The sequence below is a fragment of the Bombina bombina genome, chromosome 1, assembly GCF_027579735.1.
Source record: "Bombina bombina isolate aBomBom1 chromosome 1, aBomBom1.pri, whole genome shotgun sequence".
Lineage (NCBI taxonomy): Eukaryota > Metazoa > Chordata > Amphibia > Anura > Bombinatoridae > Bombina > Bombina bombina.
The window spans coordinates 1,098,604,924-1,098,623,870 of NC_069499.1; the positions used below are offsets into that span (position 1 = coordinate 1,098,604,924).

At 38.2% G+C, this 18,947-nt stretch overlaps 1 protein-coding gene across 1 annotated transcript in view; it reads right to left on the reverse strand.

Annotated features, from left to right (window-relative positions):
- Positions 1–1,268: 1,268 nt before the first annotated feature.
- Positions 1,269–18,947, reverse strand: part of LOC128642690 (copine-1-like) — a 112,580-nt gene continuing 94,901 nt past the window's right edge. Inside the window, exons 3-5 of the mRNA XM_053695490.1 lie at positions 2,462–2,641; positions 2,139–2,213; positions 1,269–1,400 (exon numbers count right to left, since the gene is read on the reverse strand). Coding sequence (XP_053551465.1) covers positions 1,284–1,400; positions 2,139–2,213; positions 2,462–2,641 — 372 coding nt within the window. The 3' untranslated portion in view covers positions 1,269–1,283. The remainder of the gene's footprint in view (positions 1,401–2,138; positions 2,214–2,461; positions 2,642–18,947) is intronic.

The following is an 18,947-nucleotide window of genomic DNA, read 5'->3' on the forward strand; positions in this document are numbered from 1 at the left end:
CCACCACCCACTGGGAGTTTAAATAGTTCTTAAGTATTTAAATATTCAGTAAAGGTGGGGATACAACAGGCAAAAGCAGCTATTTCAGATGACAAAATAAAGACAAAAGGCGATATCTAAATCAGTGTTTTTCAACCAGTGTGCCGTGGCACACTAGTGTGCCGTGAGAGATCCTCAGGTGTGCCGCGGCAGACTGACAACAGTGTGACATTTTTTAAACTTTGCTTGTTTTTTACTCCCAGTGCAGGGGTAGTTTGTAGGAGGCATGGCATAACAGCACAATACATACAGTATGTGTATGTGTGTATATATGCTGTATTAGGCTACAATGTGTGATTTATTTTTACATTTTTGGATGGTGGTGTGCCACAGGATTTTTTTAATGTAAAAAAGTGTGCCACGGCAAAAAAAAAAAAGGTTAAAAATCACTGATCTAAATAATACATGCTGGCAGCTAAAATTAATTTTATTTTTGTTATACTTTATTTATGAAGCGCCAACATATTCCGCAGCGCTGTCCATGGGAAAAATTAATTTAAATAAAACAATGATATCAAATCATTGGGAACATTTTAAAAAGGGAAGAAACTGTCCCGATAAAGGCTGCCGCAACATGTCTTTTCATACGAATTTATGCAACAACTAAAAAACAAACAAAACACAGACACAGTAACTGATAATGCCCAGTACATTACTATAAGGCAGCATATCAACTATTCAAGTTGGAACTCTCTCATGAGCATATATTAAGGACTACATCCATTACTCTGCACATGCATAATCTGCTTTTCTTATTAACCAAGAGCTCACTTTGCAAATGATCTACAATTTAAAACAGGTAGGACAGATGGTGAATGATTTTACTGACATCTTCAAAAGTAACTTTATACTTTAATGCCTTTACACTATTTTAACATTAAAATAGTGAATGGATTTTCTATTATCCATATAATAAAAAGTTATTATTTCAGATCATAAGATTGGAATTATACGTTAAATTTCATAAGCAGTCAGTAAAAATGCTAGCGCTTCTCACCAAAACTGGTGGCCTGATGTTATGAATATAAGGCTACTTTTATAAACTATTACATATTCTTTACACCAAATCTGCAAACTAGACCCCAAAAAATAGTAAAAACACAAAACAAAAGTGACCTTATTAAGAATAAAAGTCAGCTTTTCTTTATAATCAATTTCTTCTCCCTTTGAATTATTGTACTAGAACTGGTGAAGCTGTTGACAGCTACAATTTTTGTAGAATTCTGGAGGTATTCCTATGCTAATCAGACAGGGACATAGATGGATAAGCATTTTACAGACAATTCTACCTTTTTGTCTAGATTCCTGGCATCCACTTCCAAGTTCACAACCCTGGTGTCCTTAATTTCTTCGGCAGTGATCTAGCAAACAAATATATTTTTTATTGAATCAAATTGTGAAAACATGACAAATAAATATCAAGTCTATGTGTAACACTATGACATATGGTTTTTTCTCCACAATAAAAACAAATTACAAAACGAGAGGGAAGATTTAAAACTCGCAGTTAAAATGGTTTTCATACTAAAAATATTAAAAAAGGGACATGAATGTTAAAATTAAAAACTTTCATGATTTAAATAGAGCATATAATTTAAAGACTTCTAAATTCACGTCTATTAGCATCCTTTGTTGAAAAGCGCTCTCTATATATATATATATATATATATATCTATCTCAGCACATGATACATTGATTAGACCTAGTAATTTTATATCATTAACCCAAGATCATCTATATGTTTAATCCCCACAATGGCTGGGAGCATTAAACACAGCCTTGTGTGGCAGGTCATGCTGCTGCCACTCCTGATTGGTTCACTGGCTGTGTTCTGTTTGGGACTAGACTTTACCTCAGTAAAAATGACATGTTTGATTAAGGAAGGATATCGCTTATTACTGCCATTCAATAAAGAAAAAGTGATTTCCTTTTTTCTCTAGCATTACAACTTTGGTAACTAGAATATCTTTAATTTTGCCCATCCTTAGACCAAAAAAAAAATAATTGTATTTTGCTTTGTATCAGATTTGTTTTTGTTTTTTAAATGGACATATGAGGTTGCAGTAGCCAAAAGGTGATGTGTAGGGTTTTCAACATACAGAAATCATTCCTTTTCCAGCAAGCTTCCCTTTCTTCAATTCTAACGGTCCTTTCAGGTTGCGATTCGACACAATCTAAAAGCACAAAATAAAACAAAAATAATTTATTCAATTATTAAGCTTTTTTTTTATTAAACCAAACCTATTTTCCACTCTCCTGCTTTATATTGACAGTAGCATTTTATGAAATTATAATCCCATAGTACTGTCAGCACTTATTTAGTCACTTGAAGAGGTAAAAGCAAAGACTTAATTTGCACGTAAGCACATCATTACTGCATATAATGTTTATTAGAAGCACAGCATATCCAAGCAAAAATTACCTGTCCAAGGGTGCACTCAAAACCACCTAGATAATCATCATCACTCAGATCCAAAGATTTATTGTCTATGTCGTATATTCCAAATTTTATACTCTGCACCTTCTCAAAATAGTAATCAATTATTGGTTTTGTTGAGAACTCTGGGCTTTGGCAGTTCTTGATCCTCTCAGTTCGAGACAGCTATAAAAAGAAAGAAAAAAAAATATATAAAATAATCAAAATAAATGATAGGCAGATATATGTATGTATGATCTGTATATCATATACATATGTTACATATACATAGGAGCTTTAGAGAGTCTAGTTTATTTTTTTTATTGTTTAAAAAAAAGATAGGCAACACCTTTGCTACCCATTGCCAGGCTTTGCACAACCAACATTGTTATATTAATATACTTTATATCTAAATCTCTGCCCGATTCTAAGCCCTTGCAGGTCGCCTCTTATCTCAACGCATTTTATTAGCTTTTCCCACCCAGAGTGCTAGCTCATGTGTGCCATATAGACAACCTTATGCTTACTACTGTGGAGTTATGCAGGAACCAGCACTAATTGGCTAAAATGCAACTTTATAAAAACAACTGAGATAAGGGGGCAGTGTGCAGAGCCTTAGATACAAGGTAATCACATGGGTAAAAAGTATATTAATATAACAGTGTTGGTTATGCAAAACTGGGGAATGGGTAATAAAGGGATTATCTATCTTTTTAAACAATACAAATTTTCAAGTAGACTGTCCCTTTAACATAACATAGCAGGGGCTAATTCTATCCTAACTCCTGGGTATGATGGTGGTTATTTAAAAAGGATCTTTATGCAGATTTTGTATTTTCTATTTACATTTCTTGTAACTTTCCACATTAATAAAACCACATATTGCAGTAGAAAACAGAAAAAGAAAAAAGCGCACACAAAGTAAGATTCAAGTGAAGTTTTTAATTAAATTCATGCACATGCAATACACACTGTTGCACTTACTAGAAATAGATTAAAAGCAAGCATTTAGGACAGACGTTGTGATGGAATCGCTTCTGGATTGATTGTACACACAATCCGATGGTAACGTTAAACACACTATAGCTTCAAGCTCTGCTGGGCATCCGGATTGCCTCCCGCAGGTATCAGTAGCCCGGTACACAGATGATGTCAACTGTCTGATTAGTAAAGAGTCCTCGACGCGTTTCCCTCGATCAGAGGTCGGGCTTTTTCAAGAGGTTTAGTATTGGAATAATTTGAAAGTTGCGCCCTTTCGGGTTTAAATGCCTAGATCCAGTTCCGCCCATAGTGACAAAACATGGGGCGTGTATGTTATTTCAAGCTGATTGGTTCATTATTAGACTGAGTCCATAATCTTAAAAACATTGGTTACCGAAATGTACTTTATCACGCTAAAACAAATAAACACACAAATAAAAACTTCGATACAATCTTACATGCCCTAATGTAATGCATATTAAAATCAACATATTGCTATAAAAATCATATTATTCACAATACAATTATTTGACATAAAAAGGACAGGTTGCATACTCTATGTGCCATACCTAAAACCCCATTCCGTGCATAGAAACAGAGCACTATAAAAAAAAATCCGAAAGGATTTAGACCAAATATTTGATACAATAAAAATCCATTCGATACAATACATCGATACATTAAATACATAGTTAGAAGATATATAAAACAGATTTGCTGTTCATACTACAATTTCACTACTGTTATATTTTATACTTATTGTAGTTACATAGATTTGGAAATATAGAGAAGTACGATTTTAAAATTGTATACCCTATTCCATTTCTATTAGAAAAAAGGAGATGACAGAACAATTACGTGAACATATTGGTTGATCCCTACTGACCAATTGGATACCTGGCTTTCCTGCAATGAGCTCTGCCTTATCATTAGTCAGGTTTGGAAGCTTACTCCCCCGTTATCATATGAGCCCTTGACAAGTGGTAAATATGTCAAGGGTACTGCGCTGTGAGTTCTAAGCTAAAGTGCTATATAGCGGATACCTCACGTAACTACCCAATATGGTTAGGTGGTAGCCTAAAATGTAAACTGATTGAAAAAAAATCAAAATAGTGCGTGCACCCATGTACACTCGTGTGCGTTACTAAGCGTAAGCTACCACTATAACATCTAATCAATATACCGATATAGATACAGGTCATAAATCTGAAGATATTATATCATAAAAAAACTACCACCAGCTCGTATATATGTTAGTTGCAATAGTTGATATTCATTCTGAACAGTCTATCCTTCTATTGGGTAATTCCTATGTTATGAAATAGATGTTTAAGGGTAATTTCTTAAGTTAAATGGTCCAGTATCAGAAATACTCAAATGGTTTTAAATGGCAATTGGCCAACTTCATGTTATGGGGATATCACATGAAGGCTGCCACATCAATATCTATATTCAGCCCTAACGGTTGAAGTGTTTTTAATTTATAAATTCATTTTGTTTCTAATTTTCTTAGATCCAACAGTCTGTTTGGTTTGGTAGGAGGTACCCAATCTATCACCTGAACTTTTAGCGATTTTGGGTTGTTACCATGGTGATCTAAGAAATGCTTAGAAACACTGTTTTAGAATTTTTTCCTTTATGTTATATAGATGTTCATTTGTTCTTCGTCCGATTTTTCTTTTTGTGCGGCCTACGTAAAGAAAATAAATAAATAAAATAAAAGCTGAACAGTTGACCGTTGGAAATACCCAAAAGACTTTAAGCTTTTAAGATTCTGTAAACTGAGGAGCCGTTTGGCTTTCTTTCTATAAACTCCCACCTTTTTTCTCTATATAAACAAACATGGAGTTTTTTGCTGTATAATGGTATTGAAGAATTGTCTATTGAGAGGTTGTATACTTAAAGGAAAATAGCTTTCCGGCTATCTAGTTATTCAGAGCACTGGGCGAGATTGTGTCAGCTGACTTAAGGGGGGGGGGGGGGAACGCCTTTTATAAACCTAACTTCATGCCCAGTTCTCTGTAAAGAGGTATATAGCAGACAGGAGAAGGGGTGCGACAGAGTTAGAAGCCAATGAGGGGCAAAACCTGAGATATCCTGTTATAACAAAGAGGAAGAAAAGATAGAACTGTATATCCTGTAGGGATTAGCAAAATCTGAAGCAACATTGTTAAGCATTCAGGTCCGCAGCTGTAAAAACTGCTATAGTCTGCAGATAATCTAGAGTCTATAAAAATCTATAATTTCAAGCCAGGTGGTTTTAGATAGAAATATGGTTATTTACATTTGGGGATAAACCTAGAATATCTTATGGTAAGGTGGGCATATAGACACGCAGACAGATAAATACCACCAATAGGTAGCACGAGCCAAAGGTGCACATTTACATGTATAACATATAGCCTATCAGGTTATAAAGGGCTACAAAGGGTATAAGCTGCATCTTGATATAGAAATACAGGTCCCACCAATACTAAAGCTGTGTATAATTCTGAGTGTTGATTAGTGTACAGCACCCTATTACTCTGAATGTATTTTGACATTATGTGAACTCGGAAGCAATACTGGGTATAGTAATATCGTGTAAATAACTTTATAAATATAGAGGTCTTATATAGTATAAGTCTTGAACAGATACAGATTTATAAGCATCCTTTAGTATTAAGTCTTTGTGTCATGTTGCTGGTAAAGAGGTATACACATGTGTGAAAGATTCATACTGCTCAGTTTTATAGCATATTGTGAACACCTGACCCTGTCTGATCTCAATAGCTAATGGGTGGAAGAATATATGAAGCAAGACATTAGCTAGCGAAAAAGTCTAACAAAATGTACAGAATAGGACAAAATCAGAGTGAAAATGTGTCTCATATTCCAGAATCTTAAGTAGAAGTAAATAATAGTGTCTAGAAGGTCTATAGATAAATATATATAACCAACGTGAAAAATAGATCTCCAGCCATGCCGTTAAAAAAAGATAGAAAACAAATCTCTGCAGGAAGCACATTTAGATATAAATCCAGAGAGCCCGGGCAGAGAGGCAGAGGCTCAGATGACAATAAATCAGCTAGCAGAACTAATTCTTCCACAATTTGAAATTGTGAAGGAGATAGCAGATCTCTCTCAAGAGGTCAGACAATTTTCAGAAAGAATCACAGAGGTAGAGACCAGGGTTTCAGACCAAGAAGATAAGGTTAATACACAGGAATGAAGTATGGCTAAACATGATGATAAATTAAGACATTACAACTTAAAGTTGAGGACCTGGAGGACAGGTCCCGCCGCAGTAATATACGGGTGGTGGGACTCCCAGAAACGAAAGATTTTGAAGATTTATTAGAATTTGGTGCTTTCATCCTACCTAAATTGTTGGGTATTCAAACAGAGAAAGGTGCACTACAAGTAGAGAGGGCACACAGAATTGGCATTAATAGGCACACCGCAGAAGGCAATATGCGCCCAAGGATGATATTAATCAAATATTTGAATTTTCAAGACAAAGTAAACATTATGCAACATTACAGAAAAATGCAAACACTAACTATAGAGAGGAAAAAAATATTGCTATTTCAGGATTTTTCTATAGAAACTTCAAATAAAAGGAGAGCTATGGCCCCATTTTGCTCAGGGCTAATTAAAGCAGGCCTAAAAACAACCATGACATATCCTGCTAAAATAACGGTGTTAAGTATGGAGGGCAACGTAGGGCTAAATTCAGTAGAAGAAGCTAAAGCTTTTTGTCAGGAAAATAATATTAAAGTATGATCAGAAAGTTAAACAGGGGCAAAAAGAAATGCTTGACATGATCAGAAAGTTAGACAGGGGCAAAAAGAAATGCTTGACACTACAAAATATGAGAAATTATGATGTACATAGGAATAAGTAGGGTGAAGAACACTGAATTCCAACTGGTACAACTTGTCAAATAGCGGTAATAAACTAAAGGGGGGAGGAGGGGGTTCCCAATTTTCCCCCCCTTTTTTTTTTTTTCTTTCAGGCGTTCGACTGTATCCCAGATAAGTAAGCAATGGCCACACCACTGAATCTCATATCATGGAATGTGGGAGGAATAACCTCCCCCATTAAGCGGAAAAATATCATGAAAGAAAATTTATCTGAATGGAAACAAGATAAAGAGACTCATACTGAGAAGCCAAGAGCTCTGACACTCTCCGAACAGAATAGCAACAAGAAATAAAAAATAAAACTTACCAAGATAACAACTCAATATCTAAAGGAAAGAATAGGCTCAAACGGAGACCCTTGAAGAACTCTGAAAACTAGATTCAGACTCCATGGAGGAGTAACTGTATGAACACAGGCCTGATAAAATGATTGTACATCTGGAACATCAACCAGAGTTTGTGTAACAAAAACGAGAACTGTTACCCCTTAGGGAACTTGATGATAAACCTTCCTCCAAACCCTCTTGGAGAAAAAACAAAATTCTAGGAATCCTATCTACTCCATGAGTAGCCCATGGAATCGCTCAATAGAGATATTAACACCATATCTTAAGATAAAATTGACTAGTAACAGGCTTTCGATCCTTAATCATGGTCACAACGACCGAGTCAGAAAAACCCTGCTTGGATAAAAATAAGTGTTCAATCTATAAGCAGTCAGCTTCAGATAAACCAGATTTGAGTGAAGGAGCCTTGAATTAGAAGGTCCCTTCTCAACGGAAGCCCCCAAGGTGGCATAGATGACATGTCCACCAGATCTGCATACCAAATCCTACAAGGCGAAGTCGGTACTATGAGGATCACGAAGTCCTCTCCTGCTTGAGTCGAGCAATGGCCAGAGGAAAAAGCAATTTATGCTTACCTCATAAATTCATTTCTCTTGTGTTGTATTGAGTCCACGGATTCATCCATTACTTGTGGGATATTATCCTTCCCAACAGGAAGTGGCAAAGAGCACCCACAGCAGAGCTGCCTATATAGCTCCCCCCTTAACTCCACCCCCCAGTCATTCAACCGAAGGCTAGGAAGAAAAAGGAGAAACCATAGGGTGCAGTGGTGACTGAAAGTTTCAAAAGTAAAAATACAAATGCCTGTCTTAGAAAAAAACAGGGCGGGCCGTGGACTCGATACATCACAAGAGAAATTAATTTATCAGGTAAGCATAAATTATGTTTTCTCTTGTAAGATGTATGGAGTCCACGGATTCATCCATTACTTGTGGGATACCAATACCAAAGCTTTAGGACACGGATGAAGGGAGGGACAAGACAGGGACCTTTAAACAGAAGGCACCACTGCTTGAAGAACCTTTCTCCCAAAAATAGCCTCCGAAGAAGCAAAAGTATCAAATTTTGAAAAAGTATGAAGCGAAGACCAAGTCGCCGCCTTACAAATCTGTTCAACAGACGCGTCATTTTTAAAAGCCCATGTGGAAGCCACAGCTCTAGTAGAATGAGCAGTAATTCTTTCAGGAGGCTGCTGTCCAGCAGTCTCATAAGCCAAACTGATGATGCTTCTCAGCCAAAAAGAAAGAGGTAGCCGTAGCCCTTTGACCTTTCCGTTTACCAGAATAAACAACAAACAATGAAGATGTCTGATGGAAATCTTTAGTTGCTTGTAAGTAGAATTTTAAAGCACGAACCACATCAAGATTGTGCAATAAACATTCCTTTTTTGATGAAGGATTAGGACACAAAGAAGGAACAACAATCTCTTGTTTGAAATTCTTAATAGAAACAAAACTTTCCACGATAAAAGCTTAATATCTATAGAATGCATGGATTCAAAAGGAACCCCTTGAAGAACCTTAAGAACTAAATTTAAGCTCCAAGGCGGAGCAACCGATTTAAATACAGGCTTAATTCTGACCAAAGCCTGACTAAATGCTCGAACGTCTGGGACATCTGCCAGACATTTGTAGTAAAAAAACAAAGCAGAGATTTGTCCATTTAGAAAACTAGCTGATAATCCCTTCTCCAAACCCTCTTGGAGAAAAGACAAAACTCTAGGAATCCTAACCTTACTCCAAGAGTAACCTTTGGATTCACACCAATAAAGATATTTGCTCCAAATCTTATGATAGATCTTCCTGGTGACAGGCTTTCTAGCCTGAATCAGGGTATCAATGACTGACTCAGATAAACCAAGCTTTGCTAAAATAAAGCGTTCAATTTCCAAGCAGTCAGACGCAGAGAAATTAGATTTGGATGCGAGAACGGACCCCGGATTAGAAGGTCCCGCCTCACTGGCAGAGTCCACGGTGGAACCGAGGACATGTCCGCTAGGTCTGCATACCAAGTCCTGCGTGGCTACGCAGGAGCTATCAGGATCACCGAAGCTCTCTCCTGCTTGATTCTGGCAACCAGACGTGGGAGGAGAGGAAAAGGTGGGGATACATAAGCCAGATTGAAAAACCAAGGCACTGCTAGAACATCTATCAGCACTGCCTTGGGATTCCGAGACCTGGACTCGTAACGAGGAAGTTTGGCATTCTGACGGGACGCCATCAGTTCCAAATCTGGCGTGCCCCATAGCTGAATTAGCTGGGCAAACAGCTCCGGATGAAGTTCCCACTCCCCCGGATGAAAAGTCTGACGACTCAGGAAATCCGCCTCCCAGTTCTCTACTCCTGGTATGTGGATCGCTGATAGATGGCAAGAGTGATCCTCTGCCCATCAAATTATTTTGGTAACTTCCATCATCGCTAGAGAACTCCTTGCTCCTCCCTTATGATGGATATAAGCTACAGTCGTGATGTTGTCCGACTGAAACCTGATGAATTTGGCCGCAGCAAGCTGAGGCCCCGCCTGAAACGTATTGAAAATAGCTCTCGGTTCCAGAATGTTAATCGGAAGAATTGATTCCTCCCGAGACCATAAACCCTGAGCTATCAGGGAGTTCCAGATTGCACCCCAGCCTAACAGGCTGGCATCTGACGTTACTATGAGCCACTCTGGCCTGTGGAAACACATTCCCTGAGACAGGTGGTCCTGAGACAACCACCAGAGAAGAGAATCTCTGGTCTCCTGGTCCAGATGCAGTTGAGGAGAAAAATCTGCATAATCCCCATTCCACTGTTTGAGCATGCTTAGTTGCAGTGGTCTGAGATGTAGGGCAAAAGGAACTATGTCCATTGCCGCTACCATGAGACCGATTACCTCCATACACTGAGCCACTGATGGCCGAGGAATGGAATGAAGAGCTCGGCAAGTGGTTAAGATCTTCGACTTTCTGACCTCCGTCAGAAAATTTTTCAATTTCCACCGAGTCTATCAAAGTTCCTAGAGGGAAACTTTTGTTTGAGGGAAGAGAGAACTCTCCCTTATGTTCACCTTCCACCTGTGAGATCTCAGAAAAGCCAACACGGTGTCCGTATGAGATTTGGCTAGCTGGAAAGTTGACGCCTGAATTAAGATGTCGTCCAGATAAGGCGCCACTGCTATGCCCCGTGGACGAAGAACCGCCAGAAGGGACCCTAGCACCTTGGTGAAAATTCTGGGAGCCGTGGCCAACCCGAAGGGAAGGGCCACAAACTGGTAATGCCTGTTTAGAAAGGCAAATCTGAGAAATTAATGATGATCTCTGTGAATAGGGATGTGTAGATAAGCATCCTTTAAATCCACGGTAGTCATATATTGACCTTCCTGGATCAGAGGAAGAATAGTCCGAATGGTCTCCATCTTGAAAGATGGAACTTTGAGGAACTTGTTTAGAATCTTGAGATCCAAGATTGGTCTGAAAATTCCCTCTTTTTTGGGAACCGCAAACAGGTTTGAGTAAAAATACTAGCCCCTGCTCCTCTCTTGGAACTGGGCGGATCACCCCCATGATATATAGGTCTTCTACACAGCGTAAGAACGCCTCTCTCTTTGTCTGGTTTGCAGACAAATCGAGAAATGTGAAATCTCCCCCTTGGAAGGGAGTTCTTGAATTCCAGAAAATATCCCTGGGACAATTTTTAAAGCCCAGGGATCGTGAACATCTCTTGCCCAAGCCTGAGCAAAGAGAGTCTGCCCCCTACTAGATCCGGTCCTGGATCGGGGGCAACCCCTTCACTAAAATAATCTCTTTCAGTTCAGGCCTGAAAAGGGTCTTTCCTTTGAAAGATGTTCAAAAGCTTAGATCAAGATGACACATCAGCAGACCAGGACTTAAGCCATAACGCCCTGCGTGCTAAAATGGCAAGACCTGAACTTTTTGCCACTGATTTAGCCAGTTGAAATGCAGCATCTGTAATAAAAGAATTAGCCAACTTAAGAGCCTTAATTCTATCCAAAATCTCTTATAAAGGAGTCTCCATCTGAAGAGCCTCCTTCTAGAGCCTCAAACCAGAAAGCAGCTGCAGTAGTTACAGGAACGATGCAAGCAATAGGTTGAAGAGAAAAACCTAGATGAACAAATATTTTCTTCAGAAGACCCTCTAATTTTTTATCCATAGGATCTTTGAAAACACAACTGTCCTCAATAGCTATAGTTGTACGCTTAGACAGAGTAGAAATAGCTCCCTCTACCTTAGGAACAGTCTGCCATGAGTACCGCAAGGTGTCAGATATAGGAAACATTTTCTTAAAAACAGGAGGGGGAGAGAATGGAATACCTGGTTTATCCCACTCCTTAACAATAATATTTACAATCCTCTTAGGGACTGGAAAAATATCAGTGTAAACAGGAACCTCTAAATACTTATCCATTTTACACAATTTCTCTGGAACTACTAAAGGGTCACAATCATCCAGAGATGCTAATACCTCCTTAAGCAATAAACGGAGGTGTTCAAGTTTAAAATTAAAAGCCGTCATATCAGAATCTGTCTGAGGAAGCGTCTTTCCTGAATCAGAAATCTCTCCCTCAGATAACAAATCCCTCACCCCTTCAGAGCATTGTGAGGTCATATCAGATACGGCTACTAAAGCGTGAGATAGCTCAGCATTTTTCCTTAACCCAGAACTATCCCGCTTTCCTTGTAAACCTGGCAGTTTGGATAAAACCTCTGTGAGGGTTGTATTCATAACTGTGGCCATGTCATGCAAAGTAAATGAACCTAACGCACTAGAGGTACCTGGCGTCACTTGTGCGGGCGTTGTGACACTTGTGAAGAGCTAGAAGGCGAACCCTCATTTGCATCTGACTGAGAATAATTTAAAGCTCTATTTTTAAATGCTAACATATGATCCTTATAATTTATAGACAAATCAGTACATTTGGGACACATTCTAAGAGGGGGTTCCACAATGACTTCCAACATATTGAACAAGGATTTTCCTTGGTGCCAGACATGTTAAACAGGCTAGCAATGCAACAAGCAAGCTTGGAAAAAACTTTAATCAAAGTAAAAAACACTTAGAAATAAAACGGTACTGTGCCTTTAAGAGAAAAAAAGCTGCACAAGTTCTGCAAAACAGTGTAAAAAATCAGTAAACTTAATGAAATTTTTACAGTAGCATCCTACAGCCTTAGTAACTTTGCACAACTATGCAAATAACCAATTAACCCCTTAATGGCAAAATCGGATTGAAAAAAAACATCAAAACCAGTAAAAAAAAGACTTTCAGCACCCTGCCACAGCTTTGCTGTGGCTCCTACCTGCCCTTCAGAACGATTTGTGGGGAAAAAAACCTCCTTTACAACCCTCAAACACAGCAGGAACCCTTGGAGAAGCAGTTGGATGACTCAGAAAAAAAAGAAAACTGCACAACTGAGGCCGAAAATAGGCCCCTCCCACCTCACTCGTTTTTTGAGGCCTAGTAAAAGAAAACACCTGAGTGTTTTCTAAATAATTATGTGGGTTAAAAAAACCAAACACAAGCCACAATGACCCCTCAGTCCCTTACAAAAAAACGTTTAAAAATGCTTTCCTTTTGAAAAATAAAAACGTTTTTATCTTTTAAAAATGGTGTCACCAGTAATAAAAACAAACAAGCCCTTCAAGTAAGCCGACACTTCTATGACTTAATCAAAGTAAATCAAATGAAATACAGCTTACCCTTCCCTCATGGGAATATTACCAGCCTTTTCTAGAATTAACAGTCTGTCTAGAAAAATATAGCCTGAACATACCTCATATGCAGCTTAACATGCAAACTGTTCCCCCAACCAAAGTTTTTCCTGTACTCTTCAGCCCTTGTGAGAACAGCAGTGGATCTTAGTTACAAAGTGCTAAGATCATAATCCTCCTTGCAGAAATCTTCATCCCTTTTCTGCCAGAGAGTAAATAGTACGCACCGGTACCATTTTTTTTAAAAAAACTTTTGCTTGAGAAAATAAAACAATTTATGTAAGAACTTACCTGATAAATTAATTTCTTTCATATTAGCAAGAGTCCATGAGCTAGTGACGTATGGGATATACATTCCTACCAGGAGGGGCAAAGTTTCCCAAACCTCAAAATGCCTATAAATATACCCCTCACCACACCCACAATTGAGTTTAACGAATAGCCAAGAAGTGGGGTGATAAGAAAGGAGCGAAAGCATCAAAATAAGGAATTGGAATAATTGTGCTTTATACAAAAAAATCATAACCACCACAAAAAGGGTTGGTCTCATGGACTCTTGCTAATATGAAAGAAATTAATTTATCAGGTAAGTTCTTACATAAATTATGTTTTTTCATGTAATTAGCAAGAGTCCATGAGCTAGTGACGTATGGGATAGTAGATACCCAAGATGTGGAATTTCCACGCAAGAGTCACTAGAGAGGGAGGGATAAAATAAAGACAGCCAATTCCGCTGAAAAAATAATCCACAACCCAAATCAAAAGTTTTAATCTAAATGAAAAAAACTGAAATCATAAGCAGAAGAATCAAACTGAAACAGCTGCCTGAAGTACTTTTCTACCAAAAACTGCTTCAGAAGAAGAGAAAACATCAAAATGGTAGAATTTTGTAAAAGTATGCAAAGAAGACCAAGTTGCCGCTTTGCAAATCTGATCAACAGAAGCTTCATTCCTAAAAGCCCAGGAAGTAGAAACTGACCTAGTAGAATGAGCCGTAATCCTTTGAGGTGGGGACTTACCCGACTCCACATAAGCATGATGAATCAAAGACTTTAACCAAGACGCCAAAGAAATGGCAGAAGCCTTCTGACCTTTCCTGGAACCAGAAAAGATAACAAAAAGTCTTTCTAAAATCTTTAGTAGATTCAACATAATATTTCAAAGCTCTTACTACATCCAAAGAATGTAAAGATCTCTCCTTTGAATTCTTAGGATTAGGGCACAATGAAGGGACAACAATTTCTCTACTAATGTTGTTAGAATTCACAACCTTAGGTAAAAATTTAAATGAAGTCCGCAACACTTCCTTATCCTGATGAAAAATCAGAAAGGGAGATTCACAAGAAAGAGCAGATAACTCAGAAACTCTTCTAGCAGAAGAGATAGCCAAAAGGAACAAAACTTTCCAAGAAAGTAATTTAATATCCAGAGAATGCATAGGTTAAAACGGAGGAGCCTGTAAAGCCCTCAGAACCAAGTTAAGACTCCAAGGAGGAGAGATTGACTTAATGACAGGCTTGATACAAACCAAGGCCTGTACAAAACAATGAATATCAGGAAGATTAGCAATCTTTCTGTGAAAAAGAACAGAAAGAGCAGAGATTTGTCCTTTCAAAGAACTTGCAGATAAACCTTTATCCAAACCATCCTGAAGAAACTGTAAAATTCTAGGAATTCTAAAAGAATGCCAGGAGAACTTATGAGAAGAACACCAAGAAATGTAAGTCTTCCAGACACGATAATAAATCTTTCGAGAAACAGATTTACGAGCCTGTAACATAGTATTAATTACTGAGTCAGAGAAACCTCTATGACTAAGAATCAAGCGTTCAATTTCCATACCTTCAAATTTAATGATTTGAGATCCTGATGGAAAAAAGGGCCTTGAGATAGAAGGTCTGGTCTTAACGGAAGTGTCCAAGGTTGGCAACTGGCCATCCGAATGAGATCCGCATACCAAAACCTGTGAGGCCAAGCTGGAGCCACCAGCAGTACAAACGAACGTTCCATTAGAATCTTGGAGATCACTCTTGGAAGAAGAACTAGAGGCGGAAAGATATAGGCAGGATGATAATTCCAATGAAGCGACAACGCGTCCACTGCTTCCGCCTGAGGATCCCTGGATCTGGACAGATACCTGGGAAGTTTTTTGTTTAGATGAGAGGCCATCAGATCTATTTCTGGAAGTTCCCAGATTTGAACAATCTGAAGAAATACCTCTGGGTGAAAAGACCATTCGCCCGGATGTAAGATAATCCGCTTCCCAATTGTCTATACCTGGGATGTGAACCGCAGAAATTAGACAGGAGCTGGATTCCGCCCATACAAGTATCCGAGATACTTCTTTCATAGCTTGAGGACTGTGAGTCCCACCTTGATGATTGACATACGCCACGGTTGTGACATTGTCCGTCTGAAAACAAATAAACGATTCTCTCTTCAGAAGAGGCCAGAACTGGAGAGCTCTGAAAATCGCACGGAGTTCCAAAATGTTGATTGGTAATCTCGCCTCCTGAGATTCCCAAACCCCCTGCGCTGTCAGAGATCACCATACAGCTCCCCAACCTGAAAGACTCACATCTGTTGAGATCACAGTCCAGGTTGGACGAACAAAAGAGGCCCCTTGAATTAAACGATGGTGATTCAACCACCAAGTCAGAGAAGATCGAACACTGGGATTTAAGGATATTATTTGTGATATCCTTGTATAATCCATGCACCACTGGTTCAGCATACAAAGCTGAAGAGGTCTCATGTGAAAAGGGGGCAAAGGGGATCGCGTCCGATGCAGCAGTCATGAGACCTAGAATTTCCATGAAAAAACAACCAAAGGGAATGACTGAGATTGAAGGTTTCGACAAGCTGAAACCAACTTCAGACGTCTCTTTTCTGTTAGAGACAAAGTCATGGACACTGAATCTATTTGAAAGCCCAAAAAGGTTACCTTTGTCTGAGGAATCAAAGAACTCTTTGGTAAATTGATCCTCCAACCATGTCTTTGAAGAAACAACACAAGTTGATTCGTATGAGATTCTGCAGAATGTAAAGACTGAGCAAGTACCAAGATATCGTCCAAATAAGGAAATACTGCAATACCCTGTTCTCTGATGACAAAGAGAAGGGCACCGAGAACCTTTGAAAAGATCCTTGGAGCTGTTGCTAGGCCAAACGGAAGGGCAACAAACTGGTAATACTTGTCTAGAAAAGAGAATCTCAGAAACTGATAGTGATCTGGATGAATTGGAATATGAAGATATGCATCCTGTAAATCTATTGTGGACATATAATGCCCTTGCTGAACAAAAGGCAGAATAGTCCTTATAGTCACCATTTTGAATGTTGGTATTCTTACATAACGATTCAATATTTTTAGATCCAGAACCGGTCTGAAGGAATTCTCCTTCTTTCGTACAATGAATAGATTTGAATAAAACCCCAGACCCCGTTCCAGAACTGGAACTGGCACAATTACCCTAGCCAACTCTAGATCTGAAACCCATTTCAGAAATGCCTGAGCCTTTACTGGGTTTACTGGAATGCGAGAGAGAAAAAAAATCTTCTCACAGGAGGTCTTATCTTGAAACCTATTCTGTATCCTTGAGAAACAATGTTCTGAATCCAAAGAATGTGAACCGACTTGATCCAAATATCTTTGAAAAATCGTAACCTGCCCCCTACCAGCTGTGCTGGAATGAGGGCCGCACCTTCATGCGGATTTGGGAGCTGGTTTTGACTTTCTAAAAGGCTTGGATTTATTCCAGACTGGAGAAGGCTTCCAAACAGAAACCGTTCCTTTAGGGGAAGGGTCAGGCTTCTATTCCATGTTTTAACGAAAGGAACGAAAACAATTAGCCCTGAATTTACCTTTAGATTTTTTGTCCTGCGGCAAAAAAGGTTGCTTTCCCCCCCAGCGAAAGTTGAAATAATAGAATCCAACTGAGAACCAAATAATTTATTACCTTGGAAAGAAAGAGAAAGCAAAGTTGACTTAGAAGTCATATCTGCATTCCAAGATTTAAGCCATAAAGCTCTTCTAGCTAAAATAGCTAAATACATATACCTGACATCAATTCTAATGATATCAAAAATGGCATCACAAATAAAGTTATTAGCATGTTGAAGAAGTTTAACAATGCTATAAACATTATGGTCTGACACCAGAAAGTTGAAGCTGCAGCAACATCAGCCAAAGAAATAGCAGGTCTAAGAAGATTACCTGAACATAAATAAGCTCTCCTTAGAAAGGATTCAATCTTCCTGTCTAAAGGATCCTTAAAGGAAGTACTATCCGCCGTAGGAATAGTAGTACGTTTAGCAAGAGTAGAAATAGCCCCATCAACTTTGGAGATTTTATCCCAAAATTCTAATCTATCAGATGGCACAGGGTACAATTTCTTAAACCTTTGAGAAGGAGTAAATGAAGTACCCAGACTATTCTATTCCCTAGAAATTACTTCTGAAATAGCATCATGAACTGGAAAAACGTCAGGAATAACTACATGAGGTTTAAAAACCGAATTTAAACGCTTAGTAGATTTAGTATCAAGAGGACCATATCTAATGCAATTAACACTTCTTTAAGTAAAGAACGAATAAATTTCATCTTAAATAAATATGAAGATTTATCAGTGTCAATATCTGAGGTAGAATCTTCTGAAATAGAAGATCCTCTTCAGAAACAGATAAGTCAGAATGATGACGGTCACTTAAAAATTCATCTGAAATATGAGAAGTTTTAAAAGACCTTTTACGCTTACTGGAAGGAGGAATAACAGACAGAGCCTTCCAAATAGATTTAGAAACAAATTCTTTTACATTAACAGGGACATCCTGAACATTAGATGTTGAAGGAACAGGTAATGGATTATTACTAATGGAAATACAATCTGCATTAGAAAGTTTATCATGACAGTTATCACAAACAGCCGGAGGAACAGATACCAAAAGTTTACAACAGATGCACTTAACTTTGGTAGAACCAGCATCAGGCAGCGTCTTTCCAGAAGTAGATTCTGATCCAGGGTCATGTTGAGACATCTTGCAATATGTAATAGAAAAAAACATATAAAGCAAAATGATCAAATTCCTTAAATGACAGTTTCAGGAATGGGAAAAAATGCCAAATGAACAAGCTTCTAGCAACCAGAAGCAATGAAAAATGAGACTGAAATAATGTGGAAAAAAACGACGCCCACAATTTTGGCGCAAAAAAACGCCTGAACGTCAAAAAATGACGCAACCATGCATAAACTTCCGGCGTCAATTAGGGCACCGGAAATGAATTTTTTGTGCCAAAAAAGTCTGCGCCAAGAATGACGCAATAAATAGGCTCTATTTATATGCTTCTAACAGCCCACAGGGAAAAAAGGTCAATTGAAAAAAATATTTCATATGCATTATCCCAATAATGAAACTGACTGTCTGAAAATAAGGAATACTGATTATCCTGAATCAAGGCAAATATAAGTTTAAAGACATATTTAGAACTTTACATATAAAGTGCCCAACCATAGCTTAGAGTGTCATAATAAAATAAGACTTACTTACCCTA